This window comes from Choloepus didactylus, chromosome 7 (genome assembly GCF_015220235.1).
Source record: "Choloepus didactylus isolate mChoDid1 chromosome 7, mChoDid1.pri, whole genome shotgun sequence".
Taxonomy (NCBI): Eukaryota; Metazoa; Chordata; class Mammalia; order Pilosa; family Megalonychidae; genus Choloepus; species Choloepus didactylus.
The window spans coordinates 25,673,742-25,699,801 of NC_051313.1; the positions used below are offsets into that span (position 1 = coordinate 25,673,742).

The 26,060-nt window shown below is 36.3% G+C and overlaps 1 protein-coding gene across 1 annotated transcript in view; it reads left to right on the top strand.

The window, feature by feature from the left end:
- LOC119540500 (triadin-like) overlaps nt 1-22,755 on the top strand; it is a 151,290-nt gene extending 128,535 nt beyond the window's left edge. Inside the window, exons 21-23 of the mRNA XM_037844621.1 lie at nt 16,449-16,490; nt 18,199-18,237; nt 20,451-22,755. Coding sequence (XP_037700549.1) covers nt 16,449-16,490; nt 18,199-18,237; nt 20,451-20,590 — 221 coding nt within the window. The 3' untranslated portion in view covers nt 20,591-22,755. The remainder of the gene's footprint in view (nt 1-16,448; nt 16,491-18,198; nt 18,238-20,450) is intronic.
- Nucleotides 22,756-26,060: the final 3,305 nt, after the last annotated feature.

The window sequence follows — 26,060 nt, forward strand, 5'->3', positions numbered from 1 at the left end:
AAAATATTTGTATTTGTTTCTGCTTGGAGTCAGGGGATGCTATCAACTTGGAACAATGTTTTAACAATTTTTATAGTAAGATAAAATTCATATATAGAAAAAAGCACAAAATTCATCTTCTGACTTCCACTAGAGATAGCTGGATCAAATTGAAATTTATAGGAAACTTCATTTAACTTATGCATGACTCACATATTTTCAAATGCACATAAAATATTCACTAAGATAGACAAGATACCAGGTCATAAAACAAACTTTAACAAGTTTAAAAGAATTTAAATTATACAACATGTGTTCTCTGACCAAAAGAGAATTAAACTAGAAATTAACAACAGAAAGATAACAGGAAAATCAAATCTCTAGGCACTTGTATATTAAGTAAGTCACTTCTCAATAATCCATTTGCTAATTATGAGGTCTAAAAAAAGAGAATAATTTGAACTGTAAAAAAAGGAAATATGACATATCAAAATTTGTAAGATGTGATTAGAAAGAAAAATGTAGAGCATTAAATGCTTATTAGAAAAGAAAACAGACTGAAATCAATAATCCAAGTTTCCATTTTAGAAGTTAGAAAAAGAAGATCAAAATAGATACAGAGCAAAGAAAGGAAATAATAAAGATAAATGCATAAATCAATGAAATTGAAAACAGCATATCATAGAAATATTTTAAAAAGATCAGTAGAATTGCTGAACATCTAGAAAGACTGAGAAAGACAAAAGAGATAATACAAATTAATAATATCAGGAGTGATAGAGGGAATATTATAACAGTATCTGGAGACAGTGAAAGGATAATGCAAGTACATTTTTAAAAATCCAATACAAATAAATGTGCCAACTAAGATGAAATGGTCCAATTCCTTAAAAGCCACAAATTACCAATTTACCCAATTCAGCTGGTCCTATAACTAGTAATTGAATTCATAGTTAAAAATCCTCTGAAATGTTCAAGCCCAGATGGTTTCCCAGGAGAATTTTACCACTTAGAGAAGGAATAATACCAGTTCAACACAGTCTAACATAAAATATTAAAGGAAGGAATATTTTCCAATTCATATTTTATGAAGCCAGCATTGCCCTCATACCAAAATAACACAAAAACAATATTAAAAGAAGAAAACTACAAACCAATAGCTCCAATGAATATTGACAAAATTTAACAACAAAATATTAGCAAACTGAATCCAGCAATACATAAAAATTATAACACACAAAGTACAGGTGGGGTTTATCATGGGAATGAAAAACTGGTTTAATATTGGAAAACCACCATATTAATAGTTTAAGAAGAAAAAGCACATGATCATATCAACTTATGCAGCTAAAACATTTGACAAAACTCAACGTATATTTGTTATAAAAACTGAGCAAACTAGGAATAGAAAGAAACTTCCTTATCCTGATAAAGGTCACCTACACAAAAACATGCAGCTTGCATTATACTTAAAATTGAAAGACTGGATGCTTTTCCGCTGCTGTCAAAGCAAGAATGTCCACTCACAACATAACTATTCAACATAATATTGGATATCTTTGCCATTATGACAAGGCAAGGAAAAAGAAAAGAATACAGATCTGTTTTAGTTTCCTAGGCCACTTAAGCAAATACCATGAAATGGTTCTGTTTAAATAATGGGAATTTATTCACTCACAGTTAGTGTCTGGGAAAATGTCCAAATCAAGCCTCATCAAGGCGATGCTTTCTTCCTGAAGACTGGCTGCTGGTGATACTTGGCTCCTCTGCCACGTGGCAAGGCACATGGCAGCATCTGCTGAATTCTGCCTTCTCTTCCAGTTTTCTTTGATTTCAGCATCTTGCTTCTTTGGCTTTTCCTTTCTTTGTTTAAATTTCATTCTCTTATAAAGAGCCCTGGTAATAGGATTAAGACCATTATGATTTAGGTGGGTCACACTTTAGCTGAAGCAGCTTCATCAAAAGGTCCTACTTACAATGCATTCACAGCAACCAGAATGAATTAAATTGAAGAACATGTTTTTCTGGGGTACGTACAGCTTCAAACTACCACAAGACCTAAATAACCAACAACAGTAAAAGCGTCCTGGAACTAGTAAGTGAACTTAGCAAGGTCACAGGATACAAGGTCAACATACAAAAATCAGAATAGAGAGTCCAGAAAGACACCCACACAAATATAACCAATTCTATTTTTGATACAGTTTCCAAAGAAATGTAATGGGAATGTAGTCTTTTCAGCCAATAATGTTGGAAAAATCATGCATTTATATTAAAAAAACCTGACACTTTTTACAAAAATTAACTCAGAATTATAGCACTAAATGTAAAACATGATATTATAAAACTTTTAGAAGTAAACATAGTAGGAAACATCTTCAGGATATAGAGTTAGGCAGAGTTCTTAGACATGATAACAAAAGCATTATCCATAAAAGAAAAATTACTAAATTGTACTTCTTCATCAAAATTAAAAACTTTTCCTCTGTAGAAAAAAAAGCTATAGACTGGGCCAAAATACTGAGCTTGTATTTTTTAATTAGGCAAAATGAAAACAATTAAAAATTAATTTAAAAAAGTTTTAAATGAACAAAATTTTTCAACAGATACTTCACCAAAGAGGCTACGGAGGTGACAAATAATGTCAAGAAAAGATGTTCAACATCATTAGTCATTAGGGAAATGCAAATTAAGCCACCATTATATAACATTATCCACCTATTAGAATAGCTAAAATAAAAAAAATTCTGGAAAATTCAAAGTGCTTGTGAAGATTTGGAGCAGTTGGCATGCTCATGCATTGCTCTAGAGAATGCAAAATGGTACAGACACTCTAGAAAACAGTTTTAGTACTTCTTAAAAAATTAAACATGTACTTACAGTATGACCCAGTTATTCCACTCCTGTGGGATGGGAAAAAAATGAAAACTTATGTTCACACAAAAACCTGTGTAAGAATGTTTATAGCAGCTATACATAATAGCCCAAACTGGAAATAACAGAAATGTCCTTCAACATGAGTAAATAAGCTGCAGTATATCCATGTAATAGGATACTACTCAGGAATAAAAATTGATACATTCAACAATTGTATGAATTTCAAAGGCATTATGCTGAGTAAAATAAGCCAGTAACAAAAGGTTGTATATTGTATGTTGCTGTGTATATGGATTCTTGAAAAGACACAACTGTTCTGTTGCAGAACAGCTCACTGTTTGCCTAGGGTTAGGAATGGGGGAAAGTGTGAGTATAAAGGGAGAGCAATTTTGGTGGTTAATGGAGTTTTGGGGGGTCTTGTGGCTGTGTTTATGAACATCTATATATGGATTAAAATTCATAGAACTGTACACCAAAAAGTCAATTATACTGTATAGAAATTTAAAAATAAACTCAAAACAAAAAAAAGAAAAATATATACCAGAAAATGACAGGTTACATTCTGAGATTTTCTTCTGGCCTTCTCTTTGTCTTTGTCTCTGTCCTGCTCAGCATGTATTCCACTCCCAGCAGTTTCTTAACATTTGTGGGGTCCTTTTCTGGAAGAGCCCTGGCTGATCAGTTTCCTGGTTTCTCCAGGCCCTTGAACCTCATGCTGGGCCCCTTATGTCACGTGCTCCTAGGCTAGGCAAATTTCCTCCCAGTTTCAGCTGCTGAATTACTTTTCAGAAAATACCTATTGGCTATTTGGGGGTTCCCTATTCTCAGGTCTCTCAGAATCCCCCTTGCTTCCTCCTTCACAGGCACTGATATTTTGCAGGTTTTTAAACTATTCATTGGTCCTAATCCATCTGAATTTTAAGGTTCATCAAATTTTATTACAAATGTTGTCCATGGCTTTCACTATCTAGTGGTTGTTTTATGGGGTGCTGTGGGGGAGATTAAAACACTGCTGCCACCATTGTCTCAGAATCCACAAGGACAATTTTGTCTTCAGCCCATATTCCTGGCTTAATTCATTTCTACTAACAGATTACAAAACTTCAAGTTGATTAAACCATTTATTTGATAAACGTCAATTTATTTGGAATAATATAGAGCCTCAATGATTCAGTCCAAATTTGCATTTAAAATATTTTACTATCATCATTGTTCCAGTTGTTCCAAAAGGTTCCAATCTATCACATGTTCCAACTTAATTGAACTTTCCATATTCCTAATATTCCTGCATCCTAACATTTGACCCTGTCATTCCCTCTTCTACTCTCTGACTATCCAATTCCTTATGAGCTTTCAAAGCTCATCTCCAGTGGAATAGCCTCCATGAAAGAATCTTTGATTGCCATAGGAAGAAGTGACCGTTCCATCCTTGAAAACATCTAGCTCTTATTTTGAGAGTTTTCACATACTGCCTTGAAGTCCTACATATCTTATACTTTTCTACTGGTTTGGGTACTTGTCCATTTTCTCTGCTTGGTTGTAAATTACTTCCTGATCACATCTTGGTTCTTCCATGGCATGTAGCAATGTGCTTTGCAAATGGTGAGGAAATAGTTTAGTGGAAAGAGTGAGTCTGGAAATTGAGGAAAATTAGCTTCATTTCGTCTTCTAGCACTTTTAAAAATGTGTTGCTTGAGGGAAGTTCTTTTTCAACCCCCTAACACTCTCAATGTTCTCCTCTAAAATTGGAACTTTCTACTAGTTTCACAGGTGTATTGTGAGATTTATGTGGAAACATGTAAATACCAAGCAGTATATATTGCAAAGAAAAAGAGTTCAGTACATTATAGTTATTTTTATTATTATAGAATGAATAACTATTTCCTTAATAAATAAATTATAGGAAAGCCTCAAGGTAATCTTCACTTTGATAGTACACACCAGATGAAATTTTTAAAAATCTAATTTAATTTTGGTATTTTTATATTATAAGCACATGGGATATATCACAAAAAATACATGAGGCATTTCACCTTTTATATGAAGAAGAAACTGAGATTCCAGCCACCTTTGAAAACGACTGAATAGAATATAAGTATCTAATTAACTAATTTACACATATGTGATAATGGTGTTAAATGTATTCCAATTATCCAAATTTAGGAGGGATGGTTTTAATATGGCAAAAAAAAAAAAAATGGCTATTATCTCTAACGTCCAAAAATTTCACTTTTTTGTATATTTCAACTCATTTTAATGTTTTCTTCTAATGCAAAATAAGAATTAGTTAATCAGCAGATGGTTGATACTGCATATATTATTTTTCCATAAAATATATAAGTTGATATAGATCCAAGCTTTTCCTCTGCAATAATTCTTATTTTGACAAGTCCATTTTTGCTTATATTCTGCATTGTTTTATTTGTATTTCTACGGAAGAAAAACAAGATATGTTTCATATCTTGTTTGTGCAAGTAATTTGATCTGATACTGGTTTAAGTGCTCAGTGAAGTTATTTTTTTAATAATCATCTTTCCTTTTGATAAACTTATTTTAAATTATTTCCTTTTGTAATATGCCAGCTATTTCACAGAAAAAGAATTCTTCAACTGGACTAGCAGTTCTCAAAGTATGGTCTGCAGACCTCTAGAGTCCTCAAGATCCTTTCAAGAGGTCTCGAGGTCAAAACTCCTTATGTAATACTACACTGCCATTTGCCTTTTTCACACTCATTTTCTCATTAGTGTACAGTGAAATTCTCCAGAGGCTACCCAGAGAATGTGCAGGCAACATTGCTCTTATGACTAAGGAAATGCGTGCTTCTGTATTCTCATGTTTAAATGATGTCTGTTTTAATTTCTAATATGGTAAATTTTGATAGATATAAGCCATATAAGCAAAAGCTCTTTGGAGTCTTAAATATATTATTTAAAGATTTTAAAGGGTTTCTGTGACCAAAAAGCTTGAAATCTAGAGAATAAAAAGGGGAACCAAGATAAGAGTGCTTGCTGAGAATGAGAAATCTATTATAAGTGGCATGAAATGTGCTAATACATATACTTAAGATACAGACTTAAAAATGCATGTAATCAGAGGATCTAAGATGGCAGCATAGAGAGGAGTGGAAGCTAAGTAGTCCCCCTGGAACAACTAAAAAAAAACTGAAACAACTAGTAAATAATCGGGAATAACTGCAGGGGGACAAACGTGACCATCCACTCATCATATACCGACCTGAATTGGGAGGAATGCCTGAGATCACAGCATAAAATCTGTAAGTAAAACCTGTGGATCCAGATCTGGAGACTCCTCCCTGACAGCCCGAGCTACAAAGCCTCGTGGTGCCAGAGAGAAGCTTTCTCCCAGCAAGCAAATATAGCTCAGCTGAGCTCCAACTGGGGTTTTAACTAGCAAGTGTGAACTGCTCACTACGAGGTGCGAATCCCCAAAAAGTAGACAGAGGCTTTGGGTGACAACTGACCTTGGAGAGCCAGAGGGTCGCCTCGGACTATCTCTGTTCCTTCTTCGACTCGGTGGAGAAAGCTTCAGCCATTTTCAGTTCCCAGTTCTGTGACCCAGACAGGGGTATAGCACAGACAGAGAGAGACCATTGAAATGCTAATGACCTCCCCCTAGGGCATCTATCTTCTCTAAGAGGAAAGGGGTGGGGCCCAGCTCTACTACCTGCCTTTCATTCAGAATTTACACCAGTCAAGAATTATAGGCTAGAGGTTGGGCAAGATGGCGGCATAGAAAGGAGTGGAAGCTAAGTAGTCCCCCTGTAACAACTATAAAAAACCAGAAACAACTAGTAAATAATCCAGAATAACTGTGGGGGGACAAACGAGACCATCCACTCATCATACACCAACCTGAATTGGGAGGAATGCCCGACAACACAGCATAAAATCTGTAAGTAAAACCTGCGGATCCAAATTGGGAGACCCCCTTCCCCATAGCCTGAGTTGCAAAGCCTCGTGATGCCAGAGAGAAGCTCTCTCCCAGCAAGCTAATATAGCTCAGCTGAGCTCCAACTGGGGTTTTAACTAGCAAGTGTGAACTGCTCACTACGAGGTGCGAATCCCCAAAAAGTAGACAGAGGCTTTGGGTGACGACTGACCTTGGAGAGCCGGAGGGTCACCTTGGACTGGGTCTGAAGGGGACTATCTGTTTCTTTTCCTGCTCAGTGGATAAAGCCCCAGTCATTTTCAGTTTCCAGGGCTGTGACTCAGAGAAGGTTGGAGACAGCACAAGCAGAGAGAGAGACCATTGAAATGCTAATGACCCCCCAGGGGGTCTGTCTTCTCTAGGACTAAAGGGGTGGGGCCCTTTCCATTCAGAACCAGACCCCAGAGCCTGGGGGAACACGGCCATACCTCCTCACACCAGTCAAAAATTATAGGCTAACAGGCGTCACCTGCTGGGCAGAAAAGCACAGTGACCTGAGGCATCACAGGGTGGAGCAATTTTCTGCGACACACCCTCAGGGAAACCAGATACTGAATATTTCTTCCCTCTGGGACCTGAGCCTGTTCTGGTCTGGGAAAACCTGATTTGGATAACCAAGGAAACCATGCCTAGACAACAGAAAATTACAACCTACACTAAGAAAAACAAAGTTATGGCCCAGTCAAAGGAACAAATGTACACTTCAACTGAAATACAGGAATTTAAACAACTAATGCTAAATCAATTCAAAAAGTTTAGAGAAGATATTGCAAAAGAGAGAGAGGCTGTAAAGAAAACACTGGGCATACATAAGGCAGAAATCGAAAGTTCAAAAAAACAACTAGTAGAATCTATGGAAATGAAAGGCACAACACAAGAGATGAAAGACACAATGGAAACATACAACAGCAGATCTCAAGAGGCAGAAGAAAGCACTCAGGAACTGGAGAACAAAACACCTGAAAGCCTACACGCAAAGGAGCAGATGGAGAAAAGAATGAAGAAATATGAGCAACGTCTCCGGGAACTCAAGGATGAAACAAAGTACAATAATGTACACATCATTGGTGTCCCAGAAGGAGAAGAGAAGGGAAAGGGGGCAGAAGCAATAATAGAGGAAATAATTAATGAAAATTTCCCATCTCTTATGAAAGACATAAAATTACAGATCCAAGAAGCACAGCGTACTCCAAACAGAAGAGATCTGAATAGGCCTATGCCAAGACACTTAATAATCAGATTATCAAATGTCAAAGACAAAGAGGAAATCCTGAAAGCAGCAAGAGAAAAGTGATCTATTACATACAAAGGAAGCTTAATAAGACTATGTGCAGATCTCTCAGCAGAAACCATGGAGGCAAGAAGGAAGTGGTGTGATATATTTAAGATATTGAAAGAGAAAAATTGCCAACCAAGAATCCTATATCCAGCAAAGCTGTCCTTCAAATATGAGGGAGAGCTCAAAATATTTTCTGACAAACAGATAGTGAGAGACTTTGTGAACAAGACACCCACCCTACAGGAAATACTAAAGGGAGCACTACAGGGTGATAGAAGACAGGAGTGCGTGGTTTGGAACACAATTTTGGGAGATGGTAGCACAACAATGTAAGTACACTGAACAAAGGTAACTATGAATACAGTTGAGAGAGGAAGGTGGGGAGCATGTAAGACACCACAAGAAAGGAGGAAAGATAAAGACTGGGACTGTGTAACTTGGTGAAATCTAGAGTATTCAACAGTTGTGATAAAATGTACAAATATGTACTTTAACGAGGAGAACAAACAAATGTCAACCTTGCAAGGTGTTAAAAATGGGGAGGCATTGGGGGAGGGATGCAATCAGCATATACTAGAGACTGTAACTAATAGAATCATTGTATTATGCTTCCTTTAATGTAACAAAGGTGATATAACAAGGTAAATGCAGATAAGAGGGGGAGATAGGGGAGGCATGTTAGACACTTGACATTGGTGGTATTGTCTGATTCTTTATTCTACTTTGATTTAAGGTTATTTTTCCTTTTGCTGTTTCCTAGCTGTCATTTTTTTTTCCTTTCTTTTGCCTCTCTACCTTCTTTGACTCTCCCTCCTGCCTTGTGGAAGAAATGCAGATGCCCTTATATAGATAGTGGTGAAGGTGGTGAACACATAAATATATGACCATACAGAGAACCATCGATTATTTACTTAGGATGAAATGTATGGTGAGTGAACAAAATCATAATAAAAAAAAATGGGTTGATGTCAAAACCTCAAGGGCAATATACTGAGTGAAATAAGCCAGACACATAAGGACAATTATTGCAGGGTCTCACTGATAGGAACTAATTATAATATGTAAACTCATAGACATGAAATTTAAGGTACCAAGATATAGGATGAGGCTTAAGAATGGGGAGTGGTTGCTTAGTATGAGCAGACTGCTCAATTAGGATGAATTTAAATGTTTGGAAATGAACAGGGGTGTTGGTAGCAAGATGTGAGAATAACTAACAGCGCCGAATGGTGTGTGAATGAGGTGGAAAGGGGAAGCTCAGAGTTATATATGTCACCAGAAGGAAAGTTGGAGGTCAAAAGATGGGCATGTACAAAACTGAATCCTATGATGGGCAATGTCCATGATCAACTGTACAAATACTAGAAATTGCTTCATGAACCAGAACAAATGTATGACAATACAACTAGAAGTTAATAATAGAGGGGCATATAGGGAAGAAATATATACCTATTGCAAACTATATACTACAATTAGTAGTATTCCAACATTTTTTTCATAAACAGTAACAAATGTACTATACCAGTACTACAAGTCAACAATTGAGGGGGTTGGTTAGGGATAGGGGGGTATTAGAGTTTCCTTTTCTTTTTTTCTTTTTTCATCTTTCACTTTATTTCTTGTCTGGAATAATGAAAAGTTTCTAAAAATTGAACAAAAATTAAGTGTGGTGATGGATGCACAGCTGTATGAGGGTACCCAGGGGCAAGTGATTGTACACTTTGGATCTTTGGATAATTGTATTGTATCTGAACAATCTCAATAAAAATGAAAAAAAAAAAAAAAAAAAAGAATTATAGGCTAACAGATGCCACCTGCCGGGCAGAAAAGCACAGTGACCAGAGGCATCAGAGGATGTACCAATTTTCTAAGACACACCCTCAGGGAAACCGGATACTGAATATTTCTTCCTTCTGGAACCTTAGCCCATTCTGGTCTGAGGAGGCCTGATTGGGATAACCAAAGAAACCATGCCCAGGCAACAAAAAACTAATACCTATACCAAGAAAAATGAGGTTATGGCCCAGTCAGGAGAACAAACTTGCACTTCAACTGTGATGCTGGAATTGAAACAACTAATAATAAGCGAATTCAAAAAGTTTTGGGAAGATATGGCAAAAGAGATGAACCTCCATATAATGAAAACACAGGACTTACATAGGTAGAAATTAAAAGTTCAAAAAACCAACTGGCGAAATCTGTGGAAATGAAAGGCACAACACAAGAGATGAAAGACATACTGGAAACATACAACAGCAGATCTCAAGAGGCAGAAGAAAACACTCAGGAACTGGAGAACAAGGCACCTGAAAGCCTACACACAAAAGAACAGATTGAGAAAAGTATGGAAAAATACGAGCAACATCTCTGGGAACTTAAAGACAAAACAAAAAGCAAGAATTTACATGTCATTGGTGTCCCAGAAGGAGAAGAGAAGGGAAAAGGGGCAGAAGCAAAATAGAGGAAATAATCAATGAAAATTTCCCATCTCTTATGAAAGACATGAAATTACGCATCCAAGAAGCGCAGCGTACCCCAAACAGAATAGATCTGAATAGGCCTATGCCAAGACACTTAATAATCAGATTATCAAACATCAAAGATAAAGAGAGAATCTTGAAAGCAGCAAGAGAGAAACCATCTATCACATACAAAGGAAGCTTGATAAGACTGTGTGTGGATTTCTCAATAGAAACCATGGAGGCAAGAAGGAAGTAGGGTGATATGTTTAAGATACTGAAAGAGAAAAACCACCAACCAAGAATCTTATATCCAGCAAAACTATCCTTCAGATATGAGGGAAAGCTTAAAATATTCTCTGACAAACAGACAATGACAGAGTTTGTGAACAAGAAACCTGCTCTACAGGAAACACTAAAGGAAGCACTGCAGACAGAAAGGAAAAGACAGGAATGAGAGGTTTGGAAAACAATTTTGGGAGATAGTAGCACAGCAATGAAGTACACTGAACAAAGATGACTGTGAATATGGTTGAAAGAGGAAGGCTGGGATCATGTGGGACACCAGAACAAAAGACGAATGATAAAGACTGGGACTGTGTAACTCAGGGAAACATAGGATGCTCAGTGATGGTAATAAAAAGGTACCAATTTGTTTTTTACATGAAGTAGAACAAATGAATGTCAGCATTGCAAGGTGTTGAAAATAGGGTGGGATTGGGGGGAAAATACAATCAATGCAAACTAGAGGCTAGAATTAACAGAAACATTGTATTATGCTTTCTTTAATGTAACAAAAGCAATATACCAAAGCTAAATGTGTATGGGGGGGTGGGGAATAGGGGAAAGGTATGGGAATCCAGGCATTGGTGATGTTGTCTGACTCTTTATTCTACTTTAGGTTAGTGCTATCTTTTCCTTTTGTCACCTTCTAGCTATCAAGTTTTTTTGTTTGTTTTTCTCTCTTTCTCTTTTCTTTTTCTTTTGCCTCTCTGCCTTCTTTGACTCTTCCTCTGTCTTTGTGGAAGAAATGTCCTTATATGGAGAGTGGCGATGGTGCTCAATACATAAATAGGTGACTATACAGGGAACCAATGATTGTTTACTTAGAACGGAATATATAGTGTTTGAACAACACCATCTTAAAAGAAACAGGTTGATGAAGAAACCTTAAGGGCACTATATTGAGTGAAATAAGACAAAAACATAAAGGAAAATATTGCATTGTCTCAATGATATGAACTAATTATAATACGTAAACTCATAGACATGAAATATAAGTTACCAGGATATAGAATGAGGAGGCTAAAGAATGGGGAGCAGTTGCTTATTGTGAGCAGAATGTTCAACTAGGGTGAACTTAAATATTTGGAACTGGACAGGGGTGATGGTAGCATGTAATGAGAAAAACTAACAGTGCTAAAAGGTGTGTGAAGGTGGTGGAAAGGGTAAGCTCAGAGTCACGCATGTCACCAGAAGGAAAGTTGGAGGTTAAAAGACGGGACTGTATAAAACAGTGAATCTTGTGGTGGACAATGTCTGTGATTAACTATACAAATATTAGAAATCTCTCTCACGAACTAGAACAAATGTATGTCACTATAACTAGAAGTTAATAATAGAGAGGCATATAGGGAAAAAATATATACCTATTGCAAACTATATACTACAGTTAGTAGTATTTTAACTTTCTTTCATCAACTGCAACAAATGTACTAAACCAAAACTATGAATCGATAATGGAGGGGTGGGGCGTGGTTAGGGGTATGGGAGGATGTGAGTTTCCTTTTTTTTGTCTTTGTTTCTTTTCTGGAGTAGTGAAAATGTTCTAAAAATTCAAAAAAAAATAATTGTGTTGATGGATGCACAGCTGTATAGTGGTGCTGTGGGCAATTGATTGTACACTTTGGATCTTTGGACAGTTGTATGGTATCTGAACAATCTTAATAAAACAATTAATTAATTAAAAAAAAAGAAAAGCCAAAAAAAAATGCATGTAAGCATATACCTTATCTATTATTGGTAGTGAGGCTAGACAGCATATTCCCTCATGTCCTTGGAATTCCTCTCAGCCGAATACTAATTAGAATCCATATTTATGCTATAGGTTCAGCCTCCTTAATGCCAACATATTGGCTGTTTAATTCGTCTCTGTTTCCAATCTCATAGAACCAAGGCTACTCTTGGCTCCGACTAAATGAAGGTTTAACACCTGAACCTTCCTAAAGAGCCCACCCTACTTTGACTTTCTTTTTTCACCTATGGCAGGAGATTGGTCTTAGAAATAAGTGAATACTTTCAGTCAAAGAGCAGAGAGAATTAATTGTTTTTTGTTTTTTTTTTTCAGTATGTTACATTTGCCCCAGAATAGCATAGGTTTTCTTTGTTGTTTATTTTTGTTTTTGTTTTCACAGACAATTATGTGAGATAAGGGGTGGAAGGAAGAGATTGTGGAATTGGGACAAAGGAGGAATTACTTCTGTTAGTGAAGAGATAAACGCCTGGAAAAAAAATTCCAGGCCTCTCTATTATGATCATTTCATTGTTTTCATAAACCAATAGTACTTTAAGAAAACCAATGTACTTATATAACTCAATAAGTCCAAAAGCATTTTATAAAACTCAGTCTTGGACTTCATGTTTTAAAAGATTGAAATGGTGGCCACAGCCCTGTTCATGACTGTAATAATGGGCACGTCTGCTTTAGATGGGAAGTTGGACTCATTGACATCTATAGTTCTTTGGAATCTAAGTTTCTGTATGGGTGAAGGAAAGACAGTACATTCTGAAGGTCAAGATAATGCATTTTTAGTCTTCATTGTTTCTAATGTTTGCCTGAATTACTTACAGTGGTGAGGAATGTTTCAACTAAGTAACCCTTCTATTCATCCTCAAAAGGCAGCAGATTGTTTGAAGCATCCAGGGACACATATTTAGGGTCCCTTGTCATCCTAAGAGGTTGTGGGAATGCATCCTTCTTCTCTGCTCTGCAGAAGTGTGCAGCTCACATATAACTCTATCTACCAGAGCCTTGCAGCAAATATGTTTTAGGCAACATAATGCACAGATTCTTTAGTCAAAGAGGACTGGTTTTAGAAGGCCATCCTCAAGAGATAGAATGGCATAGTGGTTACTAGCATAGCCTCTAGAACCAGTATGCCTGAGTCTAAATCCCAGTTGCACCATGTTACTAGCTAAGGAAAATGGAACTTCTCTGTGCTTTGATTGCCCTACTGGAAAATGACAATGGCAGATAGTACCCTCATCACAGATTTGCTGAGGAGGCAGATGTGTTAATTTTTGTAAAGTTCCCATTACAATGGCTGGCATATGTAGGTGTGCAGGTTGGGAAATAAATGTAAATCCTCGTTCAAGTGGCCCTGACCTGGATAGACTTGGTTTCATGCTCTGGTTCTGCCACTCACTGGCTCTTTGGCCTTGGGAATCACTCCACCCATTTCTGCCCCATCTGTACAAGAAATTTAAAATAAGAGCACCTTCCTTGTAGAATTGTTGACAGGACTGATTGTGCTAGCATGTGTGAAATAACTTAATAGTGACACTGTTAAAAAACATGAATTGTTATTGTCCTCATTAAAAGTGATCTCCCAACCCACTGCTACTTCAATGCATGTCACTTCTAAACTTTCCCAGACACCTTGCCTTCTCTTTCTTGCTGCCTGCTGAACATTTGCAACAGTTTGACCTACCCAATACTACAATTCAATTCATAAGGTCTAAACTTTTCACCATCCCCAGCCAGTCTGTGCCTCCCGGATTTTCTTGTTGCTGAGAATGGCACCATACTCCTCCTCCACACTCAAATAATGTCTTATACTACCCCCTATTGAAACTAATCTCCTTTTCCCTCCTGTTACATAATTGTTTAACTCTATCCATAAAGCCTCTTTTACACTCAACTCTTTCAGTGACTCCTAGATGCAGAAATCATTACTTTCTATCTTGACTATTAAAATGCCTTCCCAGTTTCTTTCTCTGAATCATTGTCTTATGTTCCAGGGTGGACTGATTTTTATAAAGTAAATCTTACTATATTATTTCTCCCTTGATCAACTTTCACTGGCTATGAAATTGAGTGGAGACTTCTCAGCCTGAAAGTCCACATGATATTCTTATCCAGCCTTTCTGGACTCGGTTTCACTCCTTCCTCAACATTCCCTGAGCTCCCTGAATATCCTCTGTCCTTCACTAGCCCCCCTGCTTTGCTTCATGTGGTTGCCTTTACTTTGAACTTGACGTCTCCTTCTGTCAAAATTCCCTCTCTATTACAAGGCCCATTTCAAATTTGACTTTCCTTACAAAATATTTTCTTGACTGTCTCTCACAAAAAGCAGGCCACCTTTAAAATCACATTAGCACATTTTTACACTTCTTTCAACTAATGATTGTAAACTACCTTTTCAGATCAAGTATTCGTTTTATCCAAACTACTACTCACCCAACCAATTTTCAGGTTATAAGAGTAAAAGGACAATAAGTGCCTTATTCATTTTTTTTCTCTATTTTGAGCAGCAATAATCACAGTGATTTATGCCTATGCCAGTAAATTTGTGTTGCTATAATATTGCTTACACAGAGATTGTGTCTCTGTAGCAACTGACCCAGGCTTGCAGTTTACTTTCTTATGCTTCTGTTCTACTTCCAGATAACCGGAGCAATTGACTTGTTACTCAGACACATTACCCTGTTCCTGCCCTCTGTAATCACTAGTAGCCAGTTGATGTTGGGTCAGAATAGACAATTTGGGAAAAAGGAGAAGCTAAGATTTTTTCAGTACATCTTTATTTCTCCAGGTTACCAAATGAATCCAGAGAAATAAGTGTCTTTGTTTTAAGTGTACAGAAATTTCATAGAAATTAGCGGACTCATACTACATAATTAGAAATATATTTATTATTTGATTTGTTCAGGAACTCTGACATCACTTTTATATAAATATATAGTCATTTCAAAATTGTAGACAGCCATTTATACCTTTCCTTTACTTATGTTTGTTGACTGGATAGTTTAATGCCATGGCCATTTAATTTACTATTTTATTTAGATAAGCCTGTATTTGAATATTCCTTAAAGCTAATCAGTTAAAATCTTTAATAATCCTCTGCAAAAAGTTAATAATTTTGTTTCTTTTTCCCCTTTAGTTCTTTTAACATAATAGCATTTCTTCTTAAAGGCCACATTTCCTTCCTATCAGAGGAAATTTGCATACTGACTTCCTTTATCTATTTTCCATTTATTAGCAGACAGCTGGTACATACAATATAAATGAATAACACACAATTGACCCTCCTTCAGATCATCCCAAGTGCTAAAAAGTTGATGTGAATATTAAGATCATTTAATTACATTGTGTTAGAATTATCTCAGACTTAAAATTACCTACAGCCTCTTTCTTAGGGATTTATCATTCCTAATATATGCCAGTAAGTTGAATGCACAGAAGACCAAGTAGTTTATGTAACACAATTTAGACTCATGGTTTATATACTTGGGCTTTGGTTCAAAAACTTTAATGTCTCTTCCTTGCTTTTGGAATTGTCAAAAATATCAAAATCCCCTAACCAACCTAATAATATCACATTTCCAAAGCTGTAGTGGTTACTAGGGGGAGTTTTCAGAGTCAGAGGAGAGGCCCTTTCAGGAGCAGACCCTTCTCCCCATAGCCTGCCTTTCCTGGCTCCTGTCCTCAGCCCTGATGTGACATACATCCTCTCCCCACCCTCTCTCCAACTCAGAGAAGTTGCCTCTAGCTCAGCAAATTCTTGTTTGTAGAAACACTAGATTCTGAGTTTATAAGTAAGGGATTTCAAATCATTAAATACAATATTTCTTCTTTGGGAAAACTGGAAAATAAACCTTGATTTTCCTATTTTTCTCTTCTCTAGAAGAAGATTCTAAAGACGCACCTGCTACAAAGAAAGCCAAAGGTGAGTTGGTAGTCTTTGGTTCACTTAAATGTTTTCTCTCAAGGCTGTAATGTTTTTATCTATCTGTTTTACTTAATTATTCTTGATCTAGTCCTCAGCTTTCCCAAGCAACATTTACGTGATAGACTTACTTTTAAACTGTTTTCTTTACATTATTTGTCAGAAAATATTTATCTCATCACAGATTGAAGACACCAGTTAGGCATTGATTCATTTACAAGTAATTATTAGGTACATTTGTGGGCCATTCTGCTTATAGGAGCAATATTTCAAAATTACCATTTCAGCAAGGATTACAGGTTGCCAGCTGACAGCAGGAGGACCACATAAATTTTCAGACATGAGGCTAGCAGAAAGGAGGGAAGAATGACTTTAAATGACAGGCTGTCAAGAACACAATCAGATGTATCACCATGAGCAAGACTTTCCAAAACTAGATTCACCATCTGTAATATAAGGATTTGAACTAACTCTATGGGTTTTTTTCAGGGTTTCCTATATAATAGATATGTCCTATTACACTTTCAAATTAGCCTATGGACAATGAGAGTTTGGCCAAGAGTTGTTCTCACCATCAAAGAATGGTTCCATGGCAGTGCCTATAATTAATTCAGGTGAAAATAATGCTGTGGGTAAGGACTCAAGAGAATGGGTACCTAATGCTTGTTAAATGAAAGTTGGGATTTACACTTTTCTCAAGAAACATTTTGAATATTGGATTTTTAGATTTTAAAAAATTGAATTATTAAGAAGAGTAACTTAATATATTTTTGACTTCTAGACCAGTATTTCTCAAACTTTAACGTATATACAGATCACCTGTTGATCTTGTTGAAATTCAATATGTCTGGGTTGGCCCTAGATATTTGCACTTACAATAATCTCCCAAGTGATGCTGATACAGCATCACACTTTGTAGGGCAAGCTTCTAAAACTCATTGAGAATTTAATGAAAGCTATAACCTAACTTACTGTGACACACAAACCCACACACACACCCCCACACACATCCATGCACACACACACTTATGTCTTCTGACTAGTTTGGAGTTTTACAGGCAATGCCCAAAAAATCCATCAGTGCATCTCAGTTAAGCACTTCTGTCTCAGAGAAAGGCTTCAAGCAAATAATTTCAAATTCTCCTTATCACCGGATAAACACATGGTATGTATCACTATTGCAAAACAAAGAAAATAGCAAAAGCATTGGGTTAGAAGGTGAAGGAAAGATCCCAGAATATCAGTCTGCTTCTATGCTGCTGTGACAATAATGATTACTACAAAGTTATGTCCTCAGAAATTTAGAAATCTTTTGAGAAAATTTTCATCTCTTAGCAAGATCCCACATGACATAGTGTAACTGTAAGCCTCATAGACCCTTTCTCAAGAAAGGAATGTGTGCCAGCTGGCCCTTATCCATCAGTCTCCACCGTATTGGGGCAGTTCTCCTATTTGACAATTGCCTGTGCCAGGCTTCATTCTTTTCTTTGAATGGCCCCTCTTCTATCCTTGGCTCTTACACATCAAATGTGGTAGTGAAAGACTGAATGAAATCTAAATAAGAACCTTAAGAGTAATTATAGGAAGGGCAAGTAACACCTGTTTCTTTCATATTGTGCTCTTGTTTAGACATTCTCAGTCCTATACATATTTTTATAATGGCTGTGAGGGTACAAACTATTTACTTTTGTATTTTTGTATCTGCCAGAAGAAATTAAAGATGTGTCTTCCACAAAGAAGCAAACAAGTAAGTTTACAAATAAGATTAAAACTTTAAAATCATTCTATATGAAAGATTTAGATATGAATTTATACTTTGGACTCTTTTAAGAAGGCCAGAATTAGAAGAAAAGATTTTTAGCACAGATGTGAAGAATAACATTAAAGTAGGCCATTTATATTTCAAAGAGAAGTTCATCACTTTTTGTGTTAGGGAAGAGGCACTTTTTTGGAGGAATTGCAATGTAATGACTGAAGTGGTATTTAACGCAAACCATCCTACCCAACTCTGATCCTGAGGACTCTAGGGGAATCGGTGTTTAAATGTGTCACTGTCTGCTTTATAATTGGACAGATAAAGTGATATGCTGATTTTTTATGCCAAATAGGAAAAAGAAGTTCTAGAAATAGGTATCAGCAATTCAATTGCTCAGAAACTTCCTTCTAAGTTTTAAAGTACTTTCTGATTTTTTGAGATATATGGCAAGCTCTTAGAGTTCAATCTTCAGGATTGTTGATTTTAGAATGCACTCATTTTTCACATACAGTTACAAAATTCGATGTTCAAGATATCTCTTTATTCCAGTACTTCCAAATTAGATATTTCTCTTCAAATAGTAAAGTGATAAATTCTGCATTCATATATGCTTTAAATAGAGTCATTGCTGGACAGGCTAAAGGAAGTAATTTTTGAAATAGGCATCACCAAAATTTTTTTTCTTGTAATGCTTGTAAACTAAAGAACTGCATATTTATCTGAGGAAATGGTATCAATAATATACTCTGGTTCTACAAAGCTCCTGAAACATAGATCTGCTAGAAATTACTAAAATGTCCTCTATAATAGCCAATGCCTCCTACTCGGTATTAATCCATTGATTCACTTAACAAATATTTATTGATTTCCTACTATGTTCCAACCATTCTCCTAGATGCTGAGGCAACTTCAGCAGATAATAAAACCATTATATCCATTTTAACCCTCATATAATCAGGTTGCCAGAAACAGAGGGAAATAAACAGCCTTAGGATACTTCTACATATTGTTGAAAAATCCATAAGAAAAAGAATTATAAGTCATTATGGACATGTTTCTGATTTATGCAGCAACACTTTCCAAATTTTCTTTTTATAACATTACATTATTTATCAAATAAAAAAATTTCCAAACCAAACAAAGCAAAGCAATGGGCAAAACAAACTTTCCAAGTTGTTAACCTACTGGGAACAATTTATGGCTATGTTGCATAAACACTCAATATCTCTTATTTCATAAATAATCATTAAAACATAATTCTGTATTTTTAGTAAAAACACATCAAATATTTCACATTTGTTTAGGGCTTTATTGTATTAAAACAATTATTTCTATTTTTATCTTGGAATAAGGTAATTCTATAGCCTGGTATTTGTGAGCCTTTTATATAAGCTCTAAAATTTCCAGCTAGAATGGTATACAGTTATTAATAGCCTGTTCAACTTCAATTAAGTGATTGTATCAGAACAGTGCCCACTTCTAGTAAGGTCCAGCGAGAAGATTTCCTGTAGTTGACAGATCCTCCTATTTTTGACTCTAGTGCTGCCATTCCACATCGATGCAGGCCCAGCTTCAGCACCATTATGTTTTAGATTTCCCTGTCTGCAGTCTGTTCAACAATCCCCATAATCTTTGGTGTTGTGCTATCTCACCTCTGTTTGATGCTACAGCAAACTGGAAAATAATGCTAGATGAGAAGTGTAGAGAACAACTAAATTGTTAGGCAAGTGGAAAACCTCAAGACTTTAGGAACTGCACAGCATTCTGTTGCATGATTACAAAACTAAGCGAAATCTGTTACTTTGCAAATTGATGAGCTCATGTTTTAAAAATTGTTACTGTATAACAGTCACTGAATGCTATCCACATCAGTAGATTCCTCTATACCAAGCACTTTGACTTTCTATACCAGGCCATTGTTTACTGTCATTTATTATGGGTGTAATATGTACCAGGAAATATTTTAAGTGCTTCTCATGTATTAATTCATTTAATTTTCACAACTCTCTATGAGGCTGTGGTTTTGATTTTTCACGTGAGGAATCCAAGACACAGAGAGGTGTAGTTTCTTGCCAGTAGTTGCGGAGACTATCTAGCTGCAGAACCCACGTCCACATCTACTGAATCAACTGCCTCCCTGTGCTTTAACTCTGCTCCTGCTTGTGTTCTGCTTGTTTCACAAACCTTCATGCTCTATTCCATAGCTCCCATCAGCTTCTTCCAGTGTGTCTACTTGGATGGATACAATGGCTATGGATTTCAGTTTCCTGTCACTCCTGCTCACCGCCCTGGTGAGAGCACCAGCAACCCAGGTTCTCCAGGACAGAAGCAACGAGGACAATAGACACATGTGCACAGCCCTTACAACTGCTTAAGATTTTGGAAATGGGTACTTCCGATTTGCCTATAGTAGTACAGACAATTAATATGATGTGATCCAGGGAATTTATCTGAAAACATTTTGTTCTTCTGCCTGGTGTAGAGAGAATGGGTAGGCAAAGAGATTGAAAGCAAAATAGTAGAGTTGAAGGGTCTGAGGCTCAGAATCTATTATTTGTGTTTGTTCCTTGGAGATAGTGCTTATATTTCTCTATTTCTGCTTACTGTATGGTTGTACACAATTTAAAGTTTCCTTAATAATGCTCTTTTAATTGTTATTGACACATTCACAAAATGAAATCCCTGGTATCAGATGTTTATTTTTAAATAATGACATAGGTTGGGCTTTAGGTTTAAAGTGTACTCTAGCTTATATGGAAGTGGCTCTTTTGCACCATTTTGGTATCTTAATTTGAATTATCCAATAATTAATGTTTAATTAGTTTAATTTTACATGTGCCAATTTCTATTTTAGTTGCAGCTGGGCTCTAAGAATGAGTAACAGTTGTACCAAAGGTTATTATAAGTTCTCCAGGATGCTCTTTTAGAGCTCAGAATATCTCTGAACTTTAGACATGATAAGATAGAGAAGAAAAGCTTGATGAATCTTATCTCTAAGATTTGTCTTAAATTTCATTTAGGACTTTCATTCCAATGGAAATACACCATCCAATTAGATATGTCTGGGCAATCATTTGTTTAAAATATAAGCAAATGAAATGCATAATTTTCAGATGTGTCTAGATAGCGACCTAATGAAAATGTCACCTGGGTGAAATTTTAGATAAGCCACTAACTTTAGGTGACAAGTGCAAACATATTTTCATTTCATTTCAATAGTTTATTACTGAGGAGTTAAATGAGTTTTCTTTCTCAAAACGGAAAACCAAAAGTTAATGTCATCAATGTTTAAGGAAACCATTTTAACATAACTGCCTTCATGAAATGTCTTACATGTTTTTTAGATAATTGGTCATCAGTGCCAATGAAATGGATGACAACTTTTAACCTACTTGAAGATGTGTCACTGGGGATGACTATGATTGTTTTGTTATCCTTTTACCTCCCCAGTGATAACAGCACTCAATTTCTTTACCACATTTTTCTGTCCACTCTAAAAGTCATGCCACTGTGACCTTTATAATGTTTACAGTTGAAACTTAACTTAGAACAAATTAACTCAGGAAATACATTGAGTTATCCTTGCTGCTGTTTATACTTACCTTCAGCAAGGTCTGATATAGCCAGAGCTGCTACTAGCCAAATGATTTATTTTTAAGGACTGCAACTAACCATGGTTCTGAAGGTCCAACATATAGAACACTGTATTACTAAAAATCATTAGGCCAGGGCATCAGTGATACATTCATTATTATTAAAGGATTTTCAGTGACTTTTGTTGGTTTCAGGCCAGATACCTGTGGACCTGATTCATGCCACAAAAGTCAATATTACTATGAATCAAGACTAATAACGCTCTTTATGGGGGGACCCGGTGATAAGAAGAACTGTCTTGCAAGTTCTTTCATTCAGCAATGAACATATGTGGATAGGAGACTGAACAAAGTTGATTCCTCCAGCCTGTCCCACTGAATGAGTAAAGGAAGAGAGAGCAAATATGATGACTATTTTAGTTTTCATAGAATAGAATGGCTTACCCATTCATTTTTTTTTTCACTCAATGACTATTTTTGAGCATTTACTCTTTCTAGGGCTCTGTGTTAAGCACTGGGCTCTATAAGAAAAAAGCGAAGAGATAAATCCTATTCCCACTGCTACCTTGACACAGTATGTGACCATTTATTAAAAATACTCTGAGTGTTTTCCTATGAATAAAATAAGAATTTCAAGAAAAGCAACCACATACCTCAGAGAGGTGCAATGGAGACTATGAGAAAATATCTTAAGATGGATATACCATTGAACTCAGTTTTTAAAATAGAACTTTTGGATATGGCACTAAGTTTCCCTGTGAGTGCTTTTCTATATTATTTTTGATTCTTCCTCTCTCATTATGAAAACTATTTAATAAAAATAAAACATCATATAATTTATTTTATTAGATTTTAAACAAATCAAGTGTAAAATAAACAAAATAAATAATGATTGTTAAAGTTTATCTGATTCAAGTACAGTGATTGTAGCACTTAAAAAACTGAAATTTGTTGTATGGTTCCATCAAATAAAGTATGTTTAGACCTTTCAAATTTGGTGATTTGGTAATCTCTTACATTTTAAAGTGAAAAGTTAAATGGTTGGTTAAGAGTTTTGGTCTTTCAGAGTTCATTAATAATTTATGTCATATTGGTCATGAATATGAAAGCATTTAATAATTGTTTTAGTTCTCCATTTTGTTCTGTTGCTATGAGCTACCCATCCTACCCTTCTATTTCCTCCCATCTTTCACTCCCACTTAATAGATGGAGACCTATTGAAAATAAGACATAATTTCACCTGAGATTTTAAAATTTACGTTTAATTATTATAAAACCTGATAAATCATCATTCAAATGGGCCAAGGATTTTAATAAACTCCAAGAAAATTTCCTATATATTGACTAATTCTGAGATATCCCTCTCAAAACTCCTCCCCAAATATTTCAGAAACTGAAGCTATTTAGGGACTCCGAATATTTCCTTGAGTTATTGCACCAGGAAAAAAAAGCAAAAATAATAACAAATATTATTTGCTGTTGGAAAACTCAGAGACCATTTAGCCTAACTGGCACATACAGAAAATGCACCTAAGCCCTAGAGAAATGCAGAAATTTGCCCACACTCACGACTGTGTCAAAGCCCAACCTAGAAACTTGATCTGCCAACTCCCAAATGGCTCTGTCTACTTCCCCAGGATGTGATTACAAATGTTGGTTAATTTTCCCAGCATCTCCAAATCCATTTTTAAAGTTATCGTCCGTATTAGAAATGTAACCCTACATATAAAGACTCAATTTTTTCTGAGAGCTTTAAGGACCTTGAGACTGAGTCACATTCCCTTGCTTTGAGATAAAGAAAAGAAATCTCAGTGGGGTTGTGTGACATTCCCAGGGTTACATTGCTAGCTAGTAGCAGAATTAGATTGAGAACTCAAATTTATGTTCTAATCCCCTACACATCCTACTGCCCCATACGATTCCAAATGATGTCTCCACTAACACAAGCTTCATTGTGTTATTTGCAGATTGATTAAGCCATGGAAACTTAGCACTCCTTCCCAGGAACTGGCTTCCATACAACACTCTTTGCCCTTTTCTTCCCTTCCCTTCCCTCCCCTCCCCTCCCCTTCCCTCCCCTCCCCTCCCATCCCCTCCCTTCCCTTCCCTTCCTTCCTTTCCTTTCCTTTCCAGGCCTATACCACCACTCCCCTGTACCTTTTCTGATATCAGTCATATATATGCCTAAAGCATTTAGATAGCCCTGTGGATACTTTCCTTTGTTTGTAAACATAAAGATTTTTTTTTTTTTTTTACAAATTATTCAACTGTAAAAATGCTGCTGGTCACTGGAAAACCCCAAATAACCCCCTTCCACCCCCTCCCCCCCCAAAAAAAGAAAACAAAAATGACTCTTTGTTTAAAATCACAACTCATCCAAAGATTCAGGTTAATAAAACCAGTAAAACAAATGATTACAAAACACATTTGGGCTCTAAAGTTCTACTAAAAAGCTCAGAATAAAAAGCTCAGAATAAATGATGAAGTGAATGAATGCATATTAAGATTTAAGAGCTGTACAAATTTCAGTAAGAAACCCATTTTAGCAAAGTGGTGTGAATGAGAAAGGAAGTTCTTGGTCACACACACAGCCACCTGCAGCTCCCGGGCTGTGTCCTGTAAGAGAATACCAACTCCCTTATCTACACTCCTTGTTGAACTATTAGGAAGAACTAACTGTGCATTACATCATTAGCATTATTCTACATATTTCCCCTGCCACATATAAAGCTCTTTAATAGCTTAGTAGAGGTCACTAGTATACTGTCATGTCTGAGTAAAACTGCCAGCTCACGTGTACTTTCAGTGAGCTGTGGTGGAAAGCTCGCTGGACCAAGAGCCATCAAACCCGAGTTCAGACTCTAATTCTAGGATGAACTCTGGCCGTTTAACTTCTCTGGACCCCAATTCTTCATCTCTAAATGAAAACAAAAGTTTCCACAGCACAAAGATGTTCATCTTTGGTGAGGAAAGATATGGGAAACATCACCTTGTAAAGTGATGTTATTGTTAGGTCCTTTCAAACTCCCTTCCAGTTTTGTTATTAAATGATCCCAGTATGTTCTGCACTGAAGACCTGGTGCTGCTAAGTGGCATGAGTCAAAACGGCGAATGAAAATCAAAACAGCCGGAGCCAAACACAAAATTAGGAACATCGCCATTGGCAAAAACAAACCATTTTGCTTTAAAAAAATCTGCTTTGTGTCGTTTTCATGGTGTTGCTAGAAATCAATAACAGCAGAATACCCCTCAAATTACTGAATCAGAACACAAAGAGCTTGTGAGATAGCCACAGAAAAGTGGTGCTCTGAGTGAGAAGCTGAAAGGGAAATGCAAGTGCCTCTTTTTTCCCCAGACGTGGTCATAAAATTGAACTTTCATTATAAAGTTTGAAGTGTTCCAGCAGCCCAGACTCTCTCCTCTCTCTCTCTCTCTCTCTCTCTCTCTCTCTCTCTCTCTCTCTCTCTCTCTCTCTCCCCCCCGCCTCCTCTCTCTCTGCTATGTATAGAATACCATGACAAACCATTTGTATATAGTTCATGCAAACATGCACAATGTTGGGACAATCTGAATGGAAGAAGTACTATTTTACAATGGAGGCAAAGTTTTGTAGAAAGAAACAGACAACGATGAATTCCAACCATTTCGTGGAACAATGTTGCAAGCAAGCAATCGGTTAAATTATTTTCATCTTTGGAACATATGTATGAAAAATTATTTTTTTAAAATCGGGAATAAATTAATGTCATTCAAAAGCAAAATGCTATTAAAATGTGTACATAGAAAATATCCTCTCACCCCATCCCTGCTGCCTCAGTTCCCATCCACACCTCCACCTCCTATAGCTAATCATGTTTACAGTTTCTTATCTATCCTATGTGAATGCAAACAAAAATAAACATATGTTTTTACTCTGTTACTTTTCTTAAACAACTTGTTAAATACTACGCAGATCATTCTTTGCATTCTTCACTTAGCAGTTTATCCTGGATTATTTGTTTATACCAGATAGCTATAGCTACCTATGTATCTCTTATACTCTCAGTATAGTGTATACATTTCAATGCAGAGCTAGATACATCTATGAACCCATCACCAAGGTCAAGATACAGAATATTAACAGCTCCCTGGAAGCCTCGCCTACATCTCACTTAGTATCCCCTGGGTAACCACTGTTCTGACTTCTATCACCAAATAATTGTTTTGACTCTTTTTTGACCT